The 21,571-nt window shown below is 38.3% G+C and overlaps 1 protein-coding gene and 1 long non-coding RNA gene across 12 annotated transcripts in view; both read left to right on the top strand.

Annotated features, from left to right (window-relative positions):
- The window catches only part of LOC144329889 (uncharacterized), a 139,811-nt gene that overhangs the window by 64,359 nt on the left and 53,881 nt on the right, over nucleotides 1–21,571 (top strand). The window lies entirely within an intron of this gene.
- Nucleotides 1–21,571, top strand: part of SLTM (SAFB like transcription modulator) — a 55,453-nt gene that overhangs the window by 31,621 nt on the left and 2,261 nt on the right. For 3 of the 11 annotated variants that reach the window (XM_077939491.1, XM_077939490.1, XM_077939488.1), the window contains 15 exons: nucleotides 680–707; nucleotides 2,095–2,506; nucleotides 3,115–3,164; nucleotides 5,306–5,424; nucleotides 7,989–8,138; nucleotides 8,377–8,480; nucleotides 8,579–8,745; nucleotides 9,205–9,290; nucleotides 9,509–9,672; nucleotides 12,119–12,299; nucleotides 13,026–13,150; nucleotides 13,988–14,158; nucleotides 15,001–15,312; nucleotides 15,412–15,553; nucleotides 19,055–19,215. In XM_077939491.1, the coding sequence (XP_077795617.1) occupies nucleotides 680–707; nucleotides 2,095–2,506; nucleotides 3,115–3,164; nucleotides 5,306–5,424; nucleotides 7,989–8,138; nucleotides 8,377–8,480; nucleotides 8,579–8,745; nucleotides 9,205–9,290; nucleotides 9,509–9,672; nucleotides 12,119–12,299; nucleotides 13,026–13,150; nucleotides 13,988–14,158; nucleotides 15,001–15,312; nucleotides 15,412–15,553; nucleotides 19,055–19,215 (2,372 nt within the window). Of the gene's footprint in view, nucleotides 1–679; nucleotides 708–2,037; nucleotides 2,507–3,114; nucleotides 3,165–5,305; nucleotides 5,425–7,988; nucleotides 8,139–8,376; nucleotides 8,481–8,578; nucleotides 8,746–9,204; nucleotides 9,291–9,508; nucleotides 9,673–12,118; nucleotides 12,300–13,025; nucleotides 13,151–13,987; nucleotides 14,159–15,000; nucleotides 15,313–15,411; nucleotides 15,554–19,054; nucleotides 19,216–21,571 lie in introns of all 11 variants that reach the window. The other 8 variants (XM_015142379.3, XM_015142378.3, XM_015142375.3 and 5 more) reach the window with 3 other exon arrangements.

The following is a 21,571-nucleotide window of genomic DNA, read 5'->3' as shown; positions in this document are numbered from 1 at the left end:
TTAATTCCCTATAGCACAAATACCATTTTAAAATTGGCTTGGCCATCAGTATATGTATGACAAATATGAACTCTTTTTTTGAGACAGGGATTTACTGTCACCCAGGCTGGAGTGCAGTGGTTGATATGAACTCACTTTTAACACATTAAAAGAATGAATAATTTGAAACTGACTTAGTAACTGTTCTTCTAATGTCTGATATACTTAAAGGGGAGTGTTATTTGTTTGATTTGTTCATTACTGTGTATCCAAGCACTTGAAAGTTACGTCTACAGGTTATACTTTCTGGTACTATTTTAAATAGTATATCTTAGCTAGGAGTACCTGTGAACTGAGTAACATAAAACACATCATCAGGTCAGTCTTATTGACAGCTCTTTGATATGAGGAAGAATTGGATTATATAAACTAGTTTTGAATACCAAAATTAATCCAGTTTGTTATTGATCTACTCATTGATAGATACACCTGTTTTCTAAGATGTCCCAGACTTGTGCCACATCTCTCTCTACATGGACTCTGGTTTTGATTGGAATAGCCTATTTATTTGTTAGTGTTAGGTATCCCTACATAATAATATGAAGCTATCCACCAAATTTCACTTGGCTGATTTTGTACTATTACTAAAATCTAGTTTTATGTGAATTCATTTTACATTTGATTATTCTTTGAATTTCAGGATGGTGAGGAAGAAGAAAATGAGAAAGGTATGTTTGATGCTGAATAGAGTTTAAAAATTGCTAAAATTTAGAAAAACAGTAAATTATGTGAAAATAAAGCACTCCTTATTTGAAACCTTATTTTTGAAATTAGTTTATTTTCAAATTTATCTATTTAGTGAATTAAGTTAGCATCTTGATTTTATTTTCCAATTGGTTTTAATTTTCTTTTGAACACTAAAGATATATTCCAACTTAATAGTACATATCAGTTACTGTAGTGAGCAATGCTATTTTTTATTTAATCCAATTTTTATTTTTAAAATAACTTCTGGTATACGGTAAGTTGATTAAATTCTTAAGACTGACACTGCAGTAACTCATGTGTGCTTATTGGAGTCCGAGTGCATAACTCACAGTGAATTTTACAACTAGTCCTAAATATGATGAATGACCAGGAGACTGACTTTGTGTTTGCTGCTTAGAGAAACTTCCATACGGTCATCTGACAATTTTAGTTTAGACGAGCTGTCTCATTCAATACAATTACAGGGGCAACAGTAGTAATACATGTGGTCAGTAGGAGGTTATGGAAGAGTCCTTGGACAGAAGTCAAAGGATCCTACTTTGGACTAGAAAGGACATGGAGCAGGGTTAAGCAAGGCAAATAAAAAGCCTAGAAGCAATGACGAAGTAAAGCTACTGACTGAAAATGTCACATGCCCGAAGCCTTTCTGTTTTGGGGGAATGCAAGACATCTTTGAAAATGGTAATTGCAGACTGACTGGACAGGATGAAGACTGGAAATAACCAATTTCCTGAACGTTACGGAGCAGGAGCATCTTTGGAGCCTTCTGTAGCAGTTTTCCATACGAATCTGGACTACTCAAGCATTGAAGAGTGAAAAAGATGGGGCCCTGAAATACTGTGAAGACTGATTGATATCCTCAGACTGTGACCTGTCAAGAAGTCACCATGGGAGTTCTGAAGGTCACTAGGGTTCAATCCCAGGATAATTCGAGCATTGAACAACAATCTGCACTTTTGTCACTGTCCCTTGGAGGAACAAAATCTTCCATATGCCATTAACTTATAACCAGAAATGAAGAGCTGGTATCTTCAGGATGGAACCATTTTCTCACTGTTGTTGTTTGGTGTTTGTATGTAGAGATCATTTTTTCCATGAAGAATAAGTGATCCTGGGTAAAGGATGGTTTATGTTAGTTAATACCCTTGTGTTTTTTTTTTTTTTTTCCTCCTAACCTTCCATCAGTGCTAATAACTGGCTTTATATTTTCTAGGTCCTATTCTAGCTTATGAATATGAAATTGTTTAAACTTCTTGTTTTGCCATATTTATTCCTGTTAAATCCTCTTAGATATAGCAGGTTCTGGTGATGGTACACAAGAAGTATCTAAACCTCTTCCTTCAGAAGGGAGCCTAGCTGAGGCTGATCACACAGCTCATGAAGAGATGGAAGCTCATACGACTGTGAAAGAAGCTGAGGATGACAACATCTCGGTCACAATCCAGGCTGAAGATGCCATCACTCTGGATTTTGATGGTGATGACCTCCTAGAAACAGGTAAAAATGTGAAAATTACAGATTCTGAAGCAAGTAAGCCAAAAGATGGGCAGGACGCCATTGCACAGAGCCCGGAGAAGGAAAGCAAGGATTATGAGATGAATGCGAACCATAAAGATGGTAAGAAGGAAGACTGCGTGAAGGGTGACCCTGTCGAGAAGGAAGCCAGAGAAAGTTCTAAGAAAGCAGAATCTGGAGACAAAGAAAAGGATACTTTGAAGAAAGGGCCCTCGTCTACTGGGGCCTCTGGTCAAGCAAAGAGGTTTGTTTTTCTATGTCAGTTCTTTACGATACTGAATTCCAGCATTCAATAAGATCACTCTACATTAAGGGGGTGGCTTCAAGAACATGTACAGTAATTAGTGTCTTATGATCCTGCCTATAATATTTTTGACCGTCATAAGTTACTTTTAAAAATTTTCAAGATCTTCATAATAATGCAGTGTGTTCTACTGATTGCATTGTCGAATGTCAGCATATATTTGGTTTTTTTGTTGTTTTTTGTTTTTTTTTTTTCAAATTGACAATTTTTGTGTTTTATTTTTTAAAATCCTTGTGATGATGGTTAATGAACAACTATCAGTTCTAAGAACACAAAATGAAGTCAAGTCCCAGTCCTGAAATCTGGAGAAGATGGCCATATTTCCACTGAATAGAATTGTCAGAAAATCTAGATCTTCAGGCATCTTGGGGAAAATCAGTGCAAGAATCCTCAGGGAGTCATTTGTTCAAATAACCTAATCTAGGCCTTTGGAATTGTTAATTTGTATGAATAGCACTAGTTTGAAATATAGTGAATATCAAGCTGTTCTATTTTGGGTTTGGTTTTGTTTTTGTTTTCAATTTTCTTCTGGTGATTTGCCTCTTTAGCTCTTCAAAGGAATCTAAAGACAGCAAGACATCATCTAAAGATGACAAAGGTAAAGGGTTTTTTTCCCTATTTATTTCAGTGTTGACATTGCATATTTTCATTAAAAAGTAGTAGTTGTGTGGTGTTTTCTTTGACATTTAGTCCTTAAGAATTTTATTGACAGGCTAGAAACTTGAGATGGTCTTTATGTAAACTGTGGAATTATATATATTATAGAAAACTGATTGATGTGTTACTGTTTACTTACTTTGTAAACTGGTATTGGGTATGTTAAAAACCCATTGGCTAGGGAACACTTATCTGGTGTGTTCCAAGGGACTGTGTTGGATATTAATAGATATTTTCTTACATTATAATTTCAGAACTATTTTATCTTTTGTTAACTCATTTATAACTACTGTATATCACCACAACCTTTTCCCTGTTCACAGATTATACTTTCTGGTACTATTTTGAATAGTATATCTTAGCTAATTAAATAATACTTGTGTGTATTTGTGGAGTCTAGTGTTCGTTTTTCTTTTTTTTCAATTCTTGTAAGTTTCAAAGTGCAATATTTAGTTGCTTTCTGATACTGAGAAATCTCATGCCCATGAGCTATAGTTTCATCTTGTACATGTGCTGTGTTTACTTAAAAAATACTTACTTTCTACAAAAGAATTTTAAGGGAAAATAAAACATTCAGGTACTACAAAGCTTTTAAATACCTCCTAAATGTGTAAAGGAGAATTGTATGCATCTTCTATAGTTTATTTTAAGCCAATTGGTCTTTTAAGGAAAAAAAAAATTTTTTTTCTGTAATTAGTAACATATCTGGGCCCAAATGTTACTGGTAACAAAAATGATACACAAACATTGAGTTAACATTTCATAAGGTCCTTGATGAATACCCTTTGTAAGAACAGAATCAAGTATCAACCATTAATATTTAAAAAATTTGAGCCAGGTATGTGTTATCTTTTCTCCCTCTGAGTCTACGCTGAAAGTAGCTTCACAACTGTTAACACATGTAATTTTTTAAAACATCTAAAATTTTTACTCTTTCTCCATTTAATGTGAAATATAGAAATTGTTCCTTTTAATTGCTTGTATACTGTTTCTTTTAAAGTGAGTAAAAATTATTTTCCAGATAAAGTCAAGTGAATGAAAATTTCCCTTTTATTACAGCACATTTGAAGAAAAGGGTGACTGGCTAGGCCTGTATCCTAAGATACGGCCTCTATACGTATGAAGCCATAATTCGTGTGTGACATAGTACAGAAATGATTCATATAATCATTTACCTGTTATAAAGGATTTTGAGATCTCTGATCTTTAATCTTGTAGTTGTTTCAGAAGATTGTTTCTTACTGACTCTAGAGTTATCCAGCTGCATATAATTCCCATTTTGTCTTACCTATTCTTTTTTTTTTTTTTTTTTTTTTGGAGACGGAGTCTCTCTCTGTTGCCCAGGCTGGAGTGCAGTGGCCGGATCTCGGCTCACTGCAAGCTCTGCCTCCTGGGTTTACGCCATTCTCCTGCCTCAGCCTCCCGAGTAGCCGGGACTACAGGCGCCCGCCACCTCGCCCGGCTAGTTTTTTGTATTTTTTAGTAGAGACGGGGTTTCACCATGTTAGCCAGGATGGTCTCGATCTCCTGACCTCGTGATCCGCCCGTCTCGGCCTCCCAAAGTGCTGGGATTACAGGCTTGAGCCACCGCGCCCGGCCATCTTACCTATTCTCTAATAGGGAATGAAGGTGTACCAGTTGGTTTGTCTTTGTTATTAACCATGTAAATTCTTGAAAAATGTATACCTTACTCTGACTTTTTCTTCTTCCATGTCAATTTCTAAGGATCTAAAGCCCACAGCAGATGTGGCAACTAAACAGTCTGTTCATTGCTAAGTGATTGCTTCCTGGTTGTCTCTATTCAGTGCAGTGGTAGACTATAAATTAGTAAAACTGAACAGCAAATTGATTTTTTTACCCTCTTCAACTTAGAACTCATACAATAGGAAATGTACATATATTTAGATTTTTTTCCCTCACTAGTTATGTTGTCTTGTTTGATTTCAATAATAATAAACACAGGATTTTTATATAGTAATGTCATACTATCAAAATTATAGTTTGGAAAGAATGTGGCCCTTTTAATTTTGTATAAAGATTCTGATTGAGATACTTAAACATCTGATATTAAATCTATTCTAGGAAGTACAAGTAGTACTAGTGGTAGCAGTGGAAGCTCAACTAAAAATATCTGGGTTAGTGGACTTTCATCTAATACCAAAGCTGCTGATTTGAAGAACCTCTTTGGCAAATATGGAAAGGTACATTCTTTTTACCTTTTTATCCGTCTTTCTAGTATCTGCATTTGAAATGAGGATTGTATTCTAAATACTATTACATAAATATCTTCTAATTTGTTGTATCTCTTAGGACGGTTAATAGACTTAATTACTGAATTCTGTGGTAATGGTAGATGAGAGTTAAGGGATAAATAGTGTTTCATCATTTAATCTGTCTCTGAGCCTTGGGAATCTTTGTATTCCAAACTTTAAACCTATTTAAGCCAAAGACTAAGTTTATTCATCATGATACTTTGTAGCACGTAGCTTGGGATGTGGCATATTGCTGAGCCTGATTTGGACATCTTGAAAAAATATATTTATATTTAGACTATTATTAGGCAGTGGGATATATAATTCAGTGGGGACTGGGGGGAACCATATACGATCCTTGTTATAGATTTCTAGTCCAGTAATGGAGAAAAATGTAAAATTGGCTATTATATAGGCATTAGAATTGTTTAAACTTATATAAAGTTATATACAAACATGTATCTATATTAAGTTTATATATAAACTTTTTTTTTTCTTTTTGAGACACAGTCTCACTCTGTCACCCAGGCTGGGGTGTAGCAGCGTGATGTGGGCTCACTGTGACCTCTGCCTCCCAAGTTTAAACTATTCTCATGCCTCAGCCTCCCCAGTAACTGGGATTACAGGCATGAGCAACTGTACTGGGCTAATTTTTGTATTTTTAGTAGAGATGAGGTTTTCACTATGTTGATCAGGTTGGTCTTAAACTCCTGGCTTCAGGTGATCCACCCCTGTCTGAGCCTCCCAAAGTGCTGGGGTTACAGGTGTGAACCACTGCACCATGCCTGTATATATAAATTTAATCAGAAGTTGTTTTAAGTGCTGTGAAGGAAAAGTACACAGGTGTTAAAAGGGGGAGGCTTTACTGTGGTTAGTTCATCAGGAAAAGTTTCTCCGGCAGTTAAGGGGAGACCTAAAGGAAGAGAAGTAAGAGTAGTCAAAGAATACTCCATTAATAACGAATGCTTTGAATTGTGAGCTGCATCCCTGAGGGCACTCAATACTGTCTACTTACATTACAGTTTTTCATATACATCATAGTTAATGTACTCCAGTGTAAGCTCTTCGAGGTCAGGGACCTTATTTACTGTACTTCATGTGCACATGATAGGCTTTCAAATATTGAAATTAGTGAATTAGTGACCATTATTGGTAAATAGCCGTTAATATTACCAAAACCTGTCCTCTTGATTTTCAGAGGCTTTTTTCCCTGCTTTAATTAGTGAGTTGCCTGAGTGTAAAGGAGGTTCTTGTAGGTGTCAGAAATAGAATGCTGAGAATTGTAGCCCCATGATAGGCTGTGTTATTTTTTCTTCTGTTTTCAATAATATATTGTTAGAGATGTGAAAACAATATTTTAATGTTGATATTTATTAGTAGTAAAACTATATGCGGATACCATATATTTGGTAGGAAGACCCACAGAGTTAAAAATTAAATGGCTATGGGGCAAATCAGCCTTTCCTAGGGTTGAGGTAAAAGTTGGTTGGTTCCAGCCACCCACACCATTAAACTCCTGATTTTCCTGTTTCCTTGTTCGCAGCTTTATGTCTTTACTCTGTTCAGCACTGAATCGTTCTCTCTCACTTTTCTTCTCACTCATCCATACCTGCTTTGTCTCTCTTAACTACCCATCTTACAGAATTGAAATTATTTGTCATTTTCATATACATTTGAAAAGCACATAGATTGAAAATGTTGTCTTTCAAGCTTTAGCGTGTTTTTCAGGGGGTGCATTTTTAAGTCTGCTTTTTTATATGTGATTGGTTCTTTACTCATTATAGAAAAGTATCAACACTCATCATTAAAATACTGGAAACTTTTTCTCTAAAGACATTCAGGGTGGGCATATGATAGGGATATTTTGGTTCAAATCCAATTTATTTGCTTTTATTAATTGTGCCATTACTTCACTGATGAGATTGTTTTGGCTACATTGGCTACATATTTGAGGGGAGGAAATAAATATAAAAAGAAGGTTAAATTGCTTTTTGGCACTTTAAATTGTTCCCCTGAATATTTATTAAGATGGGTAATGTAGATGGTGATCACAAGAATATGAAATAGGCTGGGTGCAGTGGCTCATGCCTGTAATCCCAGCACTGTGGGAGGCCGAGGTAGGCCGATCACCTGAGGTCAGGCATTTGAGACCAGCTGGCCAATGTGGCGAAACCCTGTCTGTACTAAAAATACAAAAATTAGCAGGATGTGGTGGTGCATGCCTGTAATCCCAGCTACTTGAGAGGCTGAGGGAGGAGAATCGCTTGAACCCAGAAGGCAGAGGTTGCAGTGAGCCGAGATCACACCACTGCACTCCAGCCTGGGCGACAGAGTGCGACTCCGTCTCAAAAAAATATATACATATATATATGAAACAGAATAAGATACACCCCGAATTAATATATAGTTTCCGTTTTGAAGTTTCATGTATTTAGAAGTGTGTGTAGTTGGAACTAGAAGTGTGTGTAGTTGGAACATTGTAAAACTCTCTAAAGTACAGTCTCATTTTATAGGTTCTGAGTGCAAAAGTAGTTACAAATGCTCGAAGTCCTGGGGCAAAATGCTATGGCATTGTAACTATGTCTTCAAGCACAGAGGTGTCCAGGTGTATTGCACATCTTCATCGCACTGAGCTGCATGGACAGCTGATTTCTGTTGAAAAAGTAAGCTTGCCTAACTGTTTATCCAAGCAAGTCGAATTTGATCGCTAGTTCTCAACTCATAGCTGTTAACAGTAGCAGGGAGTAGAATTTGCAATTATTTTTAATTTTTATGTGTTTGTAGTTTTTACTTTCCTTATAATTTTCTATCTTTTCCAGATTTTCTGCCATTAACACACTTTTTATAATCACAAAAATGTAACCATATGTATAAATTGTTTTTCTGGTTCAAACCTTTCAGGTAAAAGGTGATCCCTCTAAGAAGGAAATGAAGAAAGAAAATGATGAAAAGAGTAGTTCAAGAAGTTCCGGAGATAAAAAAAATATGAGTGATAGAAGTAGCAAGTAAGGATTTATTATTTTTATTTATTTCGATAAACAGACTTTTTTGGTACATTATGAAGCACTCATTCTGGTTTTTTTGTCTGGGGTGGTATGGTCAGGACACAAGCCTCTGTCAAAAAAGAAGAGAAAAGATCATCTGAGAAATCTGAAAAAAAAGAAAGCAAGGATACTAAGAAAATAGAAGGTAAAGATGAGAAGAATGATAATGGAGCAAGTGGCCAAACATCAGAATCGATTAAAAAAAGTGAAGAAAAGAAGCGAATAAGTATGCTATATATCTTTTCAATCCCTTTCTAATGCATTCGACTGCTTAATTTTTACAGTGGAAGGGAAAACCTGAAATTATAATCCAGAGGTGTAAGCTTTGTTGTTAGGTGTCATTGTGGTAGGAAAGGAGGTCTAGTAGGAGTAATTATCTTCTTTTCTACTCTGGGGAAACAAACAAATGTTTTCTTCCAGCTAACCTCCTTTGCTATTCTGGGCTGACTTAAAATGGTCATTGATTAGTACTATTGAATTAGGATCTTTTGGTATCACTGAAAGTATTTATGTTAGCAGACTGAACTGTTTAAAAAACTCTTTGCATTTAAGTTCTTGTAGAATAAGTAGGTTTTTTATTTCTTGTATTGGTGTGTGACTGTCAGAAGTTAGCATTTTTACATACGTATTTTCTTTTTCAATGATAATTTTTAGACATTTATTTTATATAATTTTTTTCCCTTAGGTTCAAAGAGTCCAGGACATATGGTAATATTAGACCAAACTAAAGGAGATCATTGTAGACCATCAAGAAGAGGAAGATATGAGAAAGTAAGTCTCTGATCAGGATGGCTGTATACTACTTCAGCTGTTTACAAAAGAAGATAATTCTGTTTTTCCGTAACCATCTTTGCATACTTGCATGCTAGCAAACCCAAGAAAAAGGAAATGTTACTAGTTATTTGAACTTTTTAAATGACCTGCTAAACTTGAAAAATAAAGCCCCAAAATATTTTAATTTCTAGTGTTCTTCTAATTTTTTTCTATAGATTCATGGGAGAAGTAAGGAAAAGGAGAGAGCTAGTCTAGATAAAAAAAGAGATAAAGACTACAGAAGGAAAGAGATCTTGCCTTTTGAAAAGATGAAGGAACAAAGGTTGAGAGAACATTTAGTTCGTTTTGAAAGGCTGCGACGAGCAATGGAACTTCGAAGGTAGGAAGAGGGTCTGTTTTATACCTGTCGTTAAATATAGGTAAATATTTAACACTGGTTATAAGCCAGATTTCTGGAAATTGTATTCCCACAGAAAACTGTTTAACACCTTAAAGAAGTACGGTAGCATCTAATGATTTCTTAAGTTTGCATAGCACTTTAAAATTTACAAAGTGCTTTCCATCTGTTATCTCCAACTCAACAGTTCTATAAGGCTAGTTATGCCCATTATACAATTGAAAAAAGTGGAGGCCCAGAGAGGCTAAATGACTCTTCCAATGCCCACATGGCTAACAAGTGGCAGAGTCGGGACTCTGACCCAAGTCTTCTGACTCCAAGTCCAATGCTCTTTCCTCAACACCAAAGCTGCTGCCATAAAAAACATGACTTTAAAGGAAAAATTTGAGGTAAGATAGTTTCAGAGTAGCTATAGTGTTCAAATACTGTAATCTGACATTTTAACACATTTAGCAAAATTTATTGTTTGTATTAGTGCCTAAGAGAAGGAAGATTTGCCCTGTGAGCCTAATGGTATTCAGATTGTATCCCAAAGCAAGCATTCTCTTTAAAACAAATGGAAAATATAAACAAAGCAAGATGTTTCCATTTTTAGTGGCCATATCTCAACAGTTCATCATGAGTGTCAGTTTACTTTTGTATATCAATTTTTGGATGCCACTTAAAATAGTCTTGTGGGTGTGTTTTGTAGTATATTATTTCAAATGTTAACCTATCTTGTCCAGGGGTTACTTATCATGGGATTTCATCTATTCATTCATGAGAGTGTTGGGAACTACCAGAGATACTTTTAGCAACTTAGGTTATTCTGCATAATAATTGACACACAACTTTACTAAAAGGAAGTAATCCTTACAGCACATAGAACCCATTTTCTTTTTTTTAAGATGAAGTCCAAATGTGCCTAGCTTCCTGTTTATTTAGTTGACAACAGATTGAGAGGAGAGTGGGATTGAGGGGCAACTAGACCAGTGATTCTCAAACCCTATGAGACCAAAATCCCTTTTATATTAAAAAATGTTGCAATGCCTTTACTCTCCTGAAATGAAACTGATGCGTAACATACTTAACCTATACTAATAATTTCCAAAAATAAAAGTAATGGCTTAACTATAATATAAAGGAGAAATAAAAGTAATTTATAATAAAAATATGTATTCCAGATAGGAATGTTTAGGCATGACTTAATGAAGTAGTCAGATGTTTGCATCCCTATTTAGACTCACTGAGAATGGGACAGCTCCAAATACAGACTGACATTGTATGTCAGTTGATATGTTGTATTGGTTAGTAAATACCAGAAGTAGTGTTGACATTATGACATGATTTCTGAAATGGTGAGCAACTCTTGGTAAAAGTCTCAAGAAAGTATAATTTTCCTTCTATTTATATGGAGTTGCATTATTGGAAATTCTAAAATACATAAATCATATCAAAGCAGACAAACTTAGTATTGACTAAAAATGGGGTTGAGTTCTAGACTCACGTTATTCTTGCTTAAGGCATTTGGTTGTTTTTAATGGTGTGAATGTCCATTGTGGCATCTGAAAGGTATGAGAAGTGTTGGATGGTTCTTACTGTGTACAACTATCCTCACTATTCCATGCATCAATAAGATGCTTAGATTCCTTCATCCTCATACACTAAATGCTAGTATCTGCCCCATGGTCATTGTGATAATTAAAAATACCCCATTGATTTCTGTAGAAATAGTACTGACCCATTGAGAACCACTGCGTTACTAGAGAAAGACATGCCAATGATAGACAGAAAAGGACACTGACTACCTTACAGTAAGAAAATAACATTAAAAGTCTAATACAATAACAATTCAGTTCAGCACACAGTTGAACTACCTCTGACTCAGAAAACACATTACCTGGAGCCATCTATTATAGGATAGTAAACATTCCAAAATAGCCCTTAAAGACACCATTTTGTTGTATGTAGTATTTGCTATTGTTGATGTTCATTGTTATGATCCCAAATCATCAAAATAAAGTATATACTTTGTTTAAGGAGATACAATAGAATATATAATAGGCATTAGAGCTTTTTCCATCAAAAACAGGTGTTGGAAGTTGTAGTTTTGTAAATTTATATATGCAGATTACATCCTTCTAAAATGTCAATTAATTAATGGACTATTATTATAGTGATTTTTATTTAAACAGGAATCATCTAAGAGGCAACTACTCTATATTATAAAATTTAGCTGCTCAGTTGACAGTCTTATTTATAAATAAGTGAAAATATTGGGATCTGTTTAAAGTTTTACTTTGAATTCTCTTTCCAATTACATTAAAACTACTTAGATTGAGTTGAAATTTTAAATTGCCAACCTCAAGGAAAAATTCAAATTCAAAGCTATTCTCTTTCACACAGTGCTAGCATAATTTAAGTATTTCTAAATACTGATTTTTGGTAGACGAAGAGAGATTGCAGAGAGAGAGCGTCGAGAGCGAGAACGCATTAGAATAATTCGTGAACGGGAAGAACGGGAACGCTTACAGAGAGAGAGAGAGCGCCTAGAAATTGAAAGGCAAAAACTAGAGAGAGAGAGAATGGAACGCGAACGCTTGGAAAGGGAACGCATTCGTATTGAACAGGTGCAGTCAGAAAATCTTTTCATCTTAAATAACTCACCTATTTCAAACTCTGTGATTTTAGCCCTAAAATTTGCTTTACTTGTTGTAAAGCGTCTATAGAATGAGTTTAGCTAATGAGCTTTTAAGTGTCCCTGAAAGATAACAGTGAATTAGGTACTAGTTAAAAATACAATTAGTAGTGACTTTGTTCTAGATAACTGGTAATAATTCTAGCTCTGCAATATCATGGCAGCCTAATAGTCTGAGCATAGGACTATGAGTCCAGAGTAGTTGTAATCCAGGCTCTGTCACTATCCCAGTCTTAGAAAATAATAATGATTTCCTTACATATTATAGTGGGAATGATTTCCCAAGGCTGGAAGGAAATAATGCCTCTCTTTGCAGAATTGCACCTCAGGGTTTTAAGGCACTTAGTCTCCATACATATTAAGAACGCTATTTCTAATTCCCTTTAGGTGCTTTTATTTTAGTCGAATGATTAAACTAAACTTGACCTTCCCAATTACTTGCCAACTTTCACCACCCAGTCCTTGTTATTTTTAATGTTGCAGAACGATAGCTATAGCCTAGATTATTGAAATCAAATTTAGGTGTCATAGGTTTGTGTTTTGCCTGGTCTTTGCTTATGATGGTTTCTTAGCGACAGGATTAAAACAAGGTTGCATGTATACTTATCTTATGTTTTCATTTTGCCTTGGTTGGTTCTTCCTTCTGTGTTGTCTGAAGGAACGTCGTAAGGAAGCTGAACGGATTGCTCGAGAAAGAGAGGAACTCAGAAGGCAACAACAGCAACTTCGTTATGAACAAGAAAAAAGGAATTCCTTGAAACGCCCACGTGATGTAGATCATAGGTAGTTACTCACTTTATTCCTTAACAGTTACACTTGCTGTTTTATTCCCTTTAGGCTAAGACTAGAGAATTAGAAAGTATAAACTCCTATCACTGAAATAAAAGTCACAATCAACAGGGATGGGAAGGATTACAGTACTGGGGTAGACCCAGTGCACTGGCAAGTGGGAACAGTCTGCATTTCTTTCCCTGTCTACCTTTCTGATGCCAAACGTTTTTCGTTATGACTGGAAATACATTGTCGTAATAGGCTTCAATAATAATTAAACAGATTTTGAACATTCTTAAAAAGGTAGTGCAGATAGTATAGAAATGGAAGTCATAAACTTGAGATTGAAAGATACATTCTGTTGTGTGCTTGGATTCATACTTCATATAGATTTAAAAATATAAGTATGCCCATTTAATTTTCTTAACATAAATTCTATTAAAATGAGTTGATTGTGTAGAGAAATAGGTGGAATGAATGAACTGTGCTTCTGACTTGCCACTCTAATGTTTCCAAAGTTAAGGATAACTGAAGAGGTTGTGAACTGCTGGTTAGAATTTTATTATAAAGTGGTTTCAAGTATTTTATTTGTCTTTTCCATTTAATAATTGTAAGACATGCAGTTTTTCAACTATTTTTCTCTCCCGTTAAATTCCTCTCACACTGTTTGACTTTACGTAATTCAACAATTAAGTCTTTGCTAGTTTGTACTCCTGAGTGTGTTATGTCTTGAGTTTATTAGCCCTGTTGTGTCCACAGTTCTAACATGTGGTATGTATGACTCCAAGTAAATGTCGTTTGATTACTGTAGAACTAATTTATGTAAATGAGCAAATATTTCTCTTCAAGGCGAGATGATCCTTACTGGAGCGAGAATAAAAAGTTGTCTCTAGATACAGATGCACGATTTGGCCATGGATCTGACTACTCTCGCCAACAGAACAGATTTAATGACTTTGATCACCGAGAGAGGGGCAGGTTTCCTGAGAGTTCAGCAGTACAGTCTTCATCTTTTGAAAGGTAGATATGTTGAAAATTGTTACATTTATTTTATGAGCCTTGCTAGTGATAACTCTGTTTCTCCTAAAATCTTCATTAAGAAGTACCAGGTCAGAACTGAATGCTCAGAACAAATTATATGGTTTTTGTTTCTGTTAATGGGAATGTGATTCAGTATTCCAAACTAATTAACTAGAACACCATTAAGTAGGTTGGCTTTATCTTCTTATCTGTATTTTATTTTTATTTTTTTTTGAGACAGGGTCCCACCTGTCTCCCAGGCTAGAACACAGTGGTGCAATCTTGGCGTACTGTAACCTCTGCCTCCTGGGTTCAAATGATTCTTGTGCCTCAGCCTCCCAAGTAGCTGAGATTATAGACATGCACCACCACCATGCCCGGCTAATTTTTGTATTTTTAGTAGAGATGGGGTTTTGCCATGTTGGCCAGGCTGGTCTAGCACTTCTGGCCTCAAGTGATCCACCCACCTCAGCCTTCCAAAGTGCTGAGATTACAGGCATGAGCCACCGCGCCCGGCCTCTTATCTTTAAAACTGTGGGAGCACTGATCGCTTTGGATGTGCCTCAACTGTTAAGAACAGTAAAACATTCTTCAGCTTGGTAGCGACTTTGAGTGTTTGGTATCATTTCTCCTGAACACTAAGAAAACCAACCTTAGGCTAGACACTTAGTTCAGTTTGAAAGAAAATGAGTTGTAATAATCAATGACTAGCTTTTTTCCATAGCTTTGCCTTAAGTTCATTTTTTGGTTTCATCATTATAGGTTATGCAGACAAAGTTAAGAAGAATTAAGCACTCAAGTAAGCACTTCTTGGACCTATATTCTTTGTTTCTAATCAATAGGCGGGATCGCTTTGTTGGTCAAAGTGAGGGGAAAAAAGCACGACCTACTGCACGAAGGGAAGATCCAAGCTTCGAAAGATATCCCAAAAATTTCAGTGACTCCAGAAGAAATGAGCCTCCACCAAGAAACGAACTGAGAGAATCAGACAGGCGAGAAGTTCGAGGGGAGCGAGATGAAAGGAGAACGGTGATTATTCATGACAGGCCTGATATCACTCATCCTAGACATCCTCGAGAGGCAGGGCCCAATCCTTCCAGACCCACCAGCTGGAAAAGTGAAGGAAGTATGTCCACTGACAAACGGGAAACAAGGTAGCTGTGTACTTCATAATGCTTTCCTAGTGGTCTCATGCCTTGGGGCTAAACAAATTACAGTTTTGATCATGTATGTTTTTATGTTTTGTTTAACAGAGTCGAAAGGCCAGAACGATCTGGGAGAGAAGTATCAGGGCACAGCGTGAGAGGTGCTCCCCCTGGGAATCGTAGCAGCGCTTCGGGGTACGGGAGCAGAGAGGGAGACAGAGGGGTCATCACAGACCGAGGTGGATCACAGGTAAATGCTGCGGGAGGCCTGCCTCCAGCCTGCACACATACATTTAGAGGATTCATGAGCTACTCTGGATATACAGTAACATTTTGATATGGCCTAGCTAGATTGGAATGATTGAGAGGCATTAATTTTTAATTTTAATTTTTAAAATTAATCTGAATTTTTCTCATACTTTACTGTCAGAGTTGACCATCAGTAGTCCAAAGAGTTAAGGTACTAGCCTTGAAATACTGCATTTTGATTAAACTTCCTAGTGAAATTTAAGAATTGTTAATTTGATAAATGAGCCTGTCTAATTATAACTTTGGTTTTATTTCTTTTTAAGAAATTGAGGCTTTCAAACTGGATCTGAAATCTGTGACCTCTATTTGTGTTTCCTTTTCACTTTTTCCTTCTTAATAAAATATTCTTGTCCAGGCATGGTGGCTCATGCCTGTGATCCCAACACTTTTGGAGGCCAAGGTGGGCAGATTGCCTGAGCTCAGGAGTTTGAGACCAGCCTGGGCAACATGGTGAAACCCCATCTCTACTAAAAATACAAAAATTAGCTGGGTGTGGTGGTGTGCGCCTGTAATCCCAGCTACTCTGGAGGCTGAGGCAGGAGAATCGCTGGAGCCCAAGAGTTGGAGGTTGCAGTGAGCCAAGATGGCGCCACTGCACTCTAGCCTGGGCTACAGAGCCAGACCCTGTCTGGGGGGGAAAAAAATATATATATATGTGTGTGTGTGTGTGTGTGTGTGTGTATGTATATATTTATATATATATGTATACACACATACATCTTTTTCTCCTGCTTCATTTAAGTAGCTTAAAGTGTAAAATTGAAATAGAGCTTTGTCTGTTTTTTGTCTTCTTATCCTAAAGATAGATGAGTGTAACGTTACATATTTTTAAATTTTTATTCTTGTGACACTTATATTGACTTGAATATTTTGTAAGTTAATGAGCTGGACAGAGGAAAGTATCTTCATCTGTTAGAGACTGAAATGAACAAAAACCTTTTGCCTCATTTAAAAGTATTCTACTGATGAAATACTGGCATATGGGTTGATAGTAGCACAGTTAGGACATACTTTCATAAATTATATACCAAAAAGAATTGTGCAGTGTGTGTGTCTCCATTATATGTAGGTGTTTGTTTTGTATTTTAATACATATTAGTGTGTTTGTTTATTTGTTTTTGAGATGGAGTCTCACTCTGTCACCCAGGCTGACATGCAGTGGCATGATCTCGGCTCACTGCAACCTCTGCTTCCCAGGTTCAAGCAATTCTTTTTCCTCAGCCTCCCGAGTAGCTGGGACTACAGATGTGCACCACCACCCCTGGCTAATTTTTGTATTTTTAGTAGAGGTGGGGTTTCACCATGTTGGCCAGGCTGGTTACAAACTTCCGACCTCAGGTGATTCACCCTCCTCTGCCTCCCAAAGTGCTGGAATGACAGGCATGAACCATCACGCCCACCCCCTAAACAGAATTTTTCAGACTGAGTCTATAATCCAGATAAGTCTGCCTTGTTTACAGTAAAATTTAAGAAAGTCTCAAAGACCAGCCCTCTGCATTCAGATGTCCTTTTAGAAAATGTGTCCTGAGGAGGAGATCTTGTATACTCCCTTGAAAATTTTCTTTTTCATAGTGTTAGTCTGTAAATTGTTCTGCCACTATTATATCTCAGCCTCTCTGTGGGTACCTTCTGCTTTCTTTCCTGTAAGCTAAGTATCACAATGCTTGCTTTCTCTTTCCTTAGATCCCTAGTTCTACAGTTTCTTTCTTTGTGTTTGCTACTCTGTTTTCCGTAGTTACAGATGTAGCACCTTGTAAGTGCCATAGCACTAACTAGTACGATGTAAAATAAGTTGACGACTCCTGTTTTCTGTGCTGTTTGCATGTTGTCCTGATAGGCGGATCATAGGCCCCGCCGTGGCTTGTCTTAAGGTTTTGATCTCTGTCTGTGCGTTCTTACAGTCAATGTAAGATCCAAGTATTTGAAATAATCAAGGGTCAAAAAACCCTTGGGTGCTAGAAAATATAGAAATAGAAATTAATGTCCAGGCCTGGTGGCTCATGGCTGTAATCCCAGCACTTTTGGAGGCCAAGGCAGGAGGATTACTTGAGGCCAGAGGTTCGAGACCAGCTTGGACAATATAGTGAGACCCCATCTCCATAGGAAAATTAAAAAATTAGCTGGGCATGGTGGTGTGCACCCTGTAGTCCCAGCTAGGCAGGAGGCTGAGGCAGGAGAATTGCTGGAGCCTAGGAGTTCACAGTTGCAGTGAGTTATGGTAGCAACAGTGTTGCTCCAGACCTCAGTACCAGCAACTGCTCCAACCTAGGCAGCACTTGATCATGTCTCCAAAAATTATTTTTAAAAACAGGAATTGGCTGGGTACGGTGGCTCACACCTGTAATCCCAGCACTTTGGGAGGCCGAGGTGGGCGGATCACGAAGTCAAGAGATCAAGACCATCCTGGCCAACATGGTGAAACCCCGTGTCCACTAAAAATACAAAAATTAGCTGGGCACGGTGGCACATGCCTGTAGTTGCAGCTACTTGGGAGGCTGAGAAGGAGAATTGCTCCAACCCAGGAGGTGGAGGTTGCAGTGAGCCAAGATCGTACCACTGCATTCCAGTCTGACAGCAGAGCGAGACTCCATCTCAAAAAACAAAACAACAACAACAAAAAGTATTGAATCATTTCCTCCATACCCTTCCCTGACTACAAAATAGATACAAACTCTTTCCATATGCTGTTGCACTACTCATCCTTTTTTTTTTTTTTTTTTTGAGACGGAGTCTTGCTCTGTCACCCAGGCTGGAGTGCAGTGGCCGGATCTCAGCTCACTGCAAGCTCCGCCTCCCGGGTTTACGCCATTCTCCTGCCTCAGCCTGCCGAGTAGCTGGGACTACAGGCGCCCGCCACCTCGCCCGGCTATTTTTTTTGTATTTTTTAGTAGAGACGGGGTTTCACCGTGTTAGCCAGGATCATCTCTCGATCTCCTGACCTCGTGATCCGCCCGTCTCGGCCTCCCAAAGTGCTGGGATTACAGGCTTGAGCCACCGCGCCTGGCCAACTCATCCTTTTATCTTCTCAGACATCTTATTAATTTGCTTCTGACATTAAAAATATAAGTTGGTATGAGACCGAGACTGAGGGTGTCGTGATTTTTTTTTTTTTTTTTTTTTTTTTTTGACATGGGGTTTCACTATCGTTGCCCAAGCTGGAGTGCAATGGCGTGATCTCAGGTCACTGCAACCTCCACCTCCTGGAGTGTGCAAGTGATTCTCCTGCCCCAGCCTCCTGACTAGCTGGGATTATAGGTGTGGGCCACCATGCCTGGCTAATTTTTCGTATTTTTAGTAGAAATGGGGTTGCACCATGTTAGCCGGGCTGGTCTCGAACTCCTGACCTCAGATGATCCTCCTGCCTCAGCCTCCCAAAGTGCTGGGATTACAGGTATGAGCCACTGCGCCCGCCCAAGTGACTTTTCATATGCTATTCTTTTAGCACTATCCTGAGGAGCGACATGTGGTTGAACGCCATGGACGGGACACAAGCGGACCAAGGAAAGAGTGGCATGGTCCACCCTCTCAAGGGCCTAGCTATCATGATACGAGGCGAATGGGTGATGGCCGGGCAGGAGCAGGCATGATAACCCAACATTCAAGGTAAATAACTACTAACCAGTTTAGACTTTTTCTGCCAGCACACAACCAACATTTGATCCTTTCCATAAAAGTCATTATAGTTTCTGAGAGACTGAACTGCAACTAGTGAAAACCCTAGGTCGGCCTGAACATTTCCCTGTATCAACTCAGAGTCTCCAAAAGACTGTGTGCAGAACAGCTGATATTAATGTGTTACTTTGTATTTTTCCTTGTAAATGAATTCAGTCACGTTCTGGCAAGTTGATCTAGATATGGGTATGTATGTATGGTAGGATCCAGTAGATAATGAATCCTTTTGTTTTGTTTTTTGTTTTTTGAGATGGAGTCTCACTCTGTCGTCCAGGCTGGAGTGCAGTGGCGAGATCTCGGCTTACTGCAACCTCCGCCTCCTGGGTTCAAGCAGTTCTCTCATGTCAGCCTCTCAAGTAGCTGGGACTACAGGCATGCGCTACCAATCCCAGCTAATTTTTGTATTTTTAGTAGAGACGGGGTTTCACCATGTTGCCCAGGCAGGTCTCGAACTCCAGACCTCAGGTGATCCGCCTGCCTCAGCCTCCCCAAGTGCTGAGGTTACAGGCGGGAGCCACTGCAACCAGTCTAGATAATGAGTCTTAACCTCACATTGGAACCATCATCTTGTTCCCTACCTAGCATTCCTCAAATTCTTAGGAAGAAAAAACTGAAAGTGTGTTCTGTTTCCTCCCTGTTATTTAAAATAACTCCTGGCAGAGCTTTTAGACATTTAACACAAAATCTATTCATACGTTAAGAGGCGAGCTTTACTTTCTCTTCACAACGAGGTCGGATGTGGCCCTTCAGCCAGCAGGTCTTCAGCTTCCCCATCTCTTTCACGTCCTCCTTTCTTTCCCATTCCTCTTAGGAGAGATACTGACTTGACTCAGTGACCCAGGTCACTATTATTCCATGGTCACTTCTACCATCAAACTTCAGTAAGTGTGCTACTTCTGCCTGCACAAGCTCAACATTCATTGTATCCGGTTTGTAAAGGTCACTGATGACTTTTCTCCTGATAAATATAGATTCTTTTATTTTCATGGTTTTCGACTCCTTGGTGGTTAAACACTGTTTCACATGGTCATTTATCTTTATTTTGAGGGAGTCTGTTTTCTAGGGCACCATCACTTTCTTTCTGCCCTTGTGACTGCCTTTGCAGGCTCCTTCCCATGGCTAAGCTTTAGACACTGCTGTTTCCTTTCAGCTTCATGTTGCCACTGCCATGTAAGTGCTTTGCTGCATCCATGAATTCAAGGTCACAGTCAAACTCATTCTTCTCCTGTTTCAAACCTTTGTGTCCCTTTTGTTGCCTGCAGCTTCTTTTAATTTGATAATGCCACCATCCATTTCACTCACCCTGACTGGAAAAACGGGACTTGTCCTTACCTTTCTTCATTCCTACCATAAATTTCTAAGTGTGGTTCTTTTTTTTTTTTTTTTTGAGACGGGGTCTTGGTCTGTCCAGGCTGGAGTGTAGTGGCACAGTCTCGGCTCACTGCAACCTCTGCCTCCCAGGTTCAAGCGAGTAGCTGGGAATACAGGCGTGCACCACCATGCCCAGCTAATTTTTGTATTTTTAGCAGAGACAGGGTTTCACCATGTTGGCCAGGCTGGTCTCGAACTCCTGACCTTGTGATCTGCCCACCTCGGCCTGCTAAAGTGCTGGGATTATAGGCATGAGCCACTGTACCCAGCTGTGTGGCTCCATTTTTTAAAAAAATGTTTCTCAGGCTGGGCACAGTGGCTCATGCCTGTAATCCCAGTACTTCGGGAGGCCAAGGTAGGTGGATCGCTTGAACTGAGGAGTTCAAGACCAGCCTGGGCAACACAGCAAAACTCTGTCTCTACAAAAAAAAAGTTTATCATAACTATCCCTTATTCCTCATTTTAGCTTCTATCTGATCTTCCCAAATTATTATTTTTGTGTTCCATTACCCTATTTGTAAATTGAACTGTTTAAACTCCCATTTTGTTACACCATTTATTGCTCTAAAACTATAACAAGCAGCTGCTCCAAGTCACAGGATCGAGCCCAGATTCCTTAGTCTGGCATTTAAGCCTTTTTATAATCTAGTTTTATTCTGCCTGAACCATTTCACTGTAGACAATTTTTTTTTTCCAAGACGAAGTCGCTGTCCCCCAAGCTGGAGTGCAGTGGCGCTATCTCAGCTCACTGCAACCTCTGCCTCCTGGGTTCAAGTGATTCTCTTTCGGCCTCCCAAGTAGCTAGGACAGGTGTGTGCCATCACGTTCGGCTAATTTTTTGTATTTTTAATAGAGATGGAGGTTTCACTTTCTTGGCCAGGCTGGTCTCAAACTCCTGTTCCTCAGGTGATCCTCC

This window comes from Macaca mulatta, chromosome 7 (assembly GCF_049350105.2).
Source record: "Macaca mulatta isolate MMU2019108-1 chromosome 7, T2T-MMU8v2.0, whole genome shotgun sequence".
Lineage (NCBI taxonomy): Eukaryota > Metazoa > Chordata > Mammalia > Primates > Cercopithecidae > Macaca > Macaca mulatta.
The sequence above is the reverse complement of the archived record's forward strand: the minus strand, read 5'-3'. Positions and strand labels throughout refer to the sequence as shown.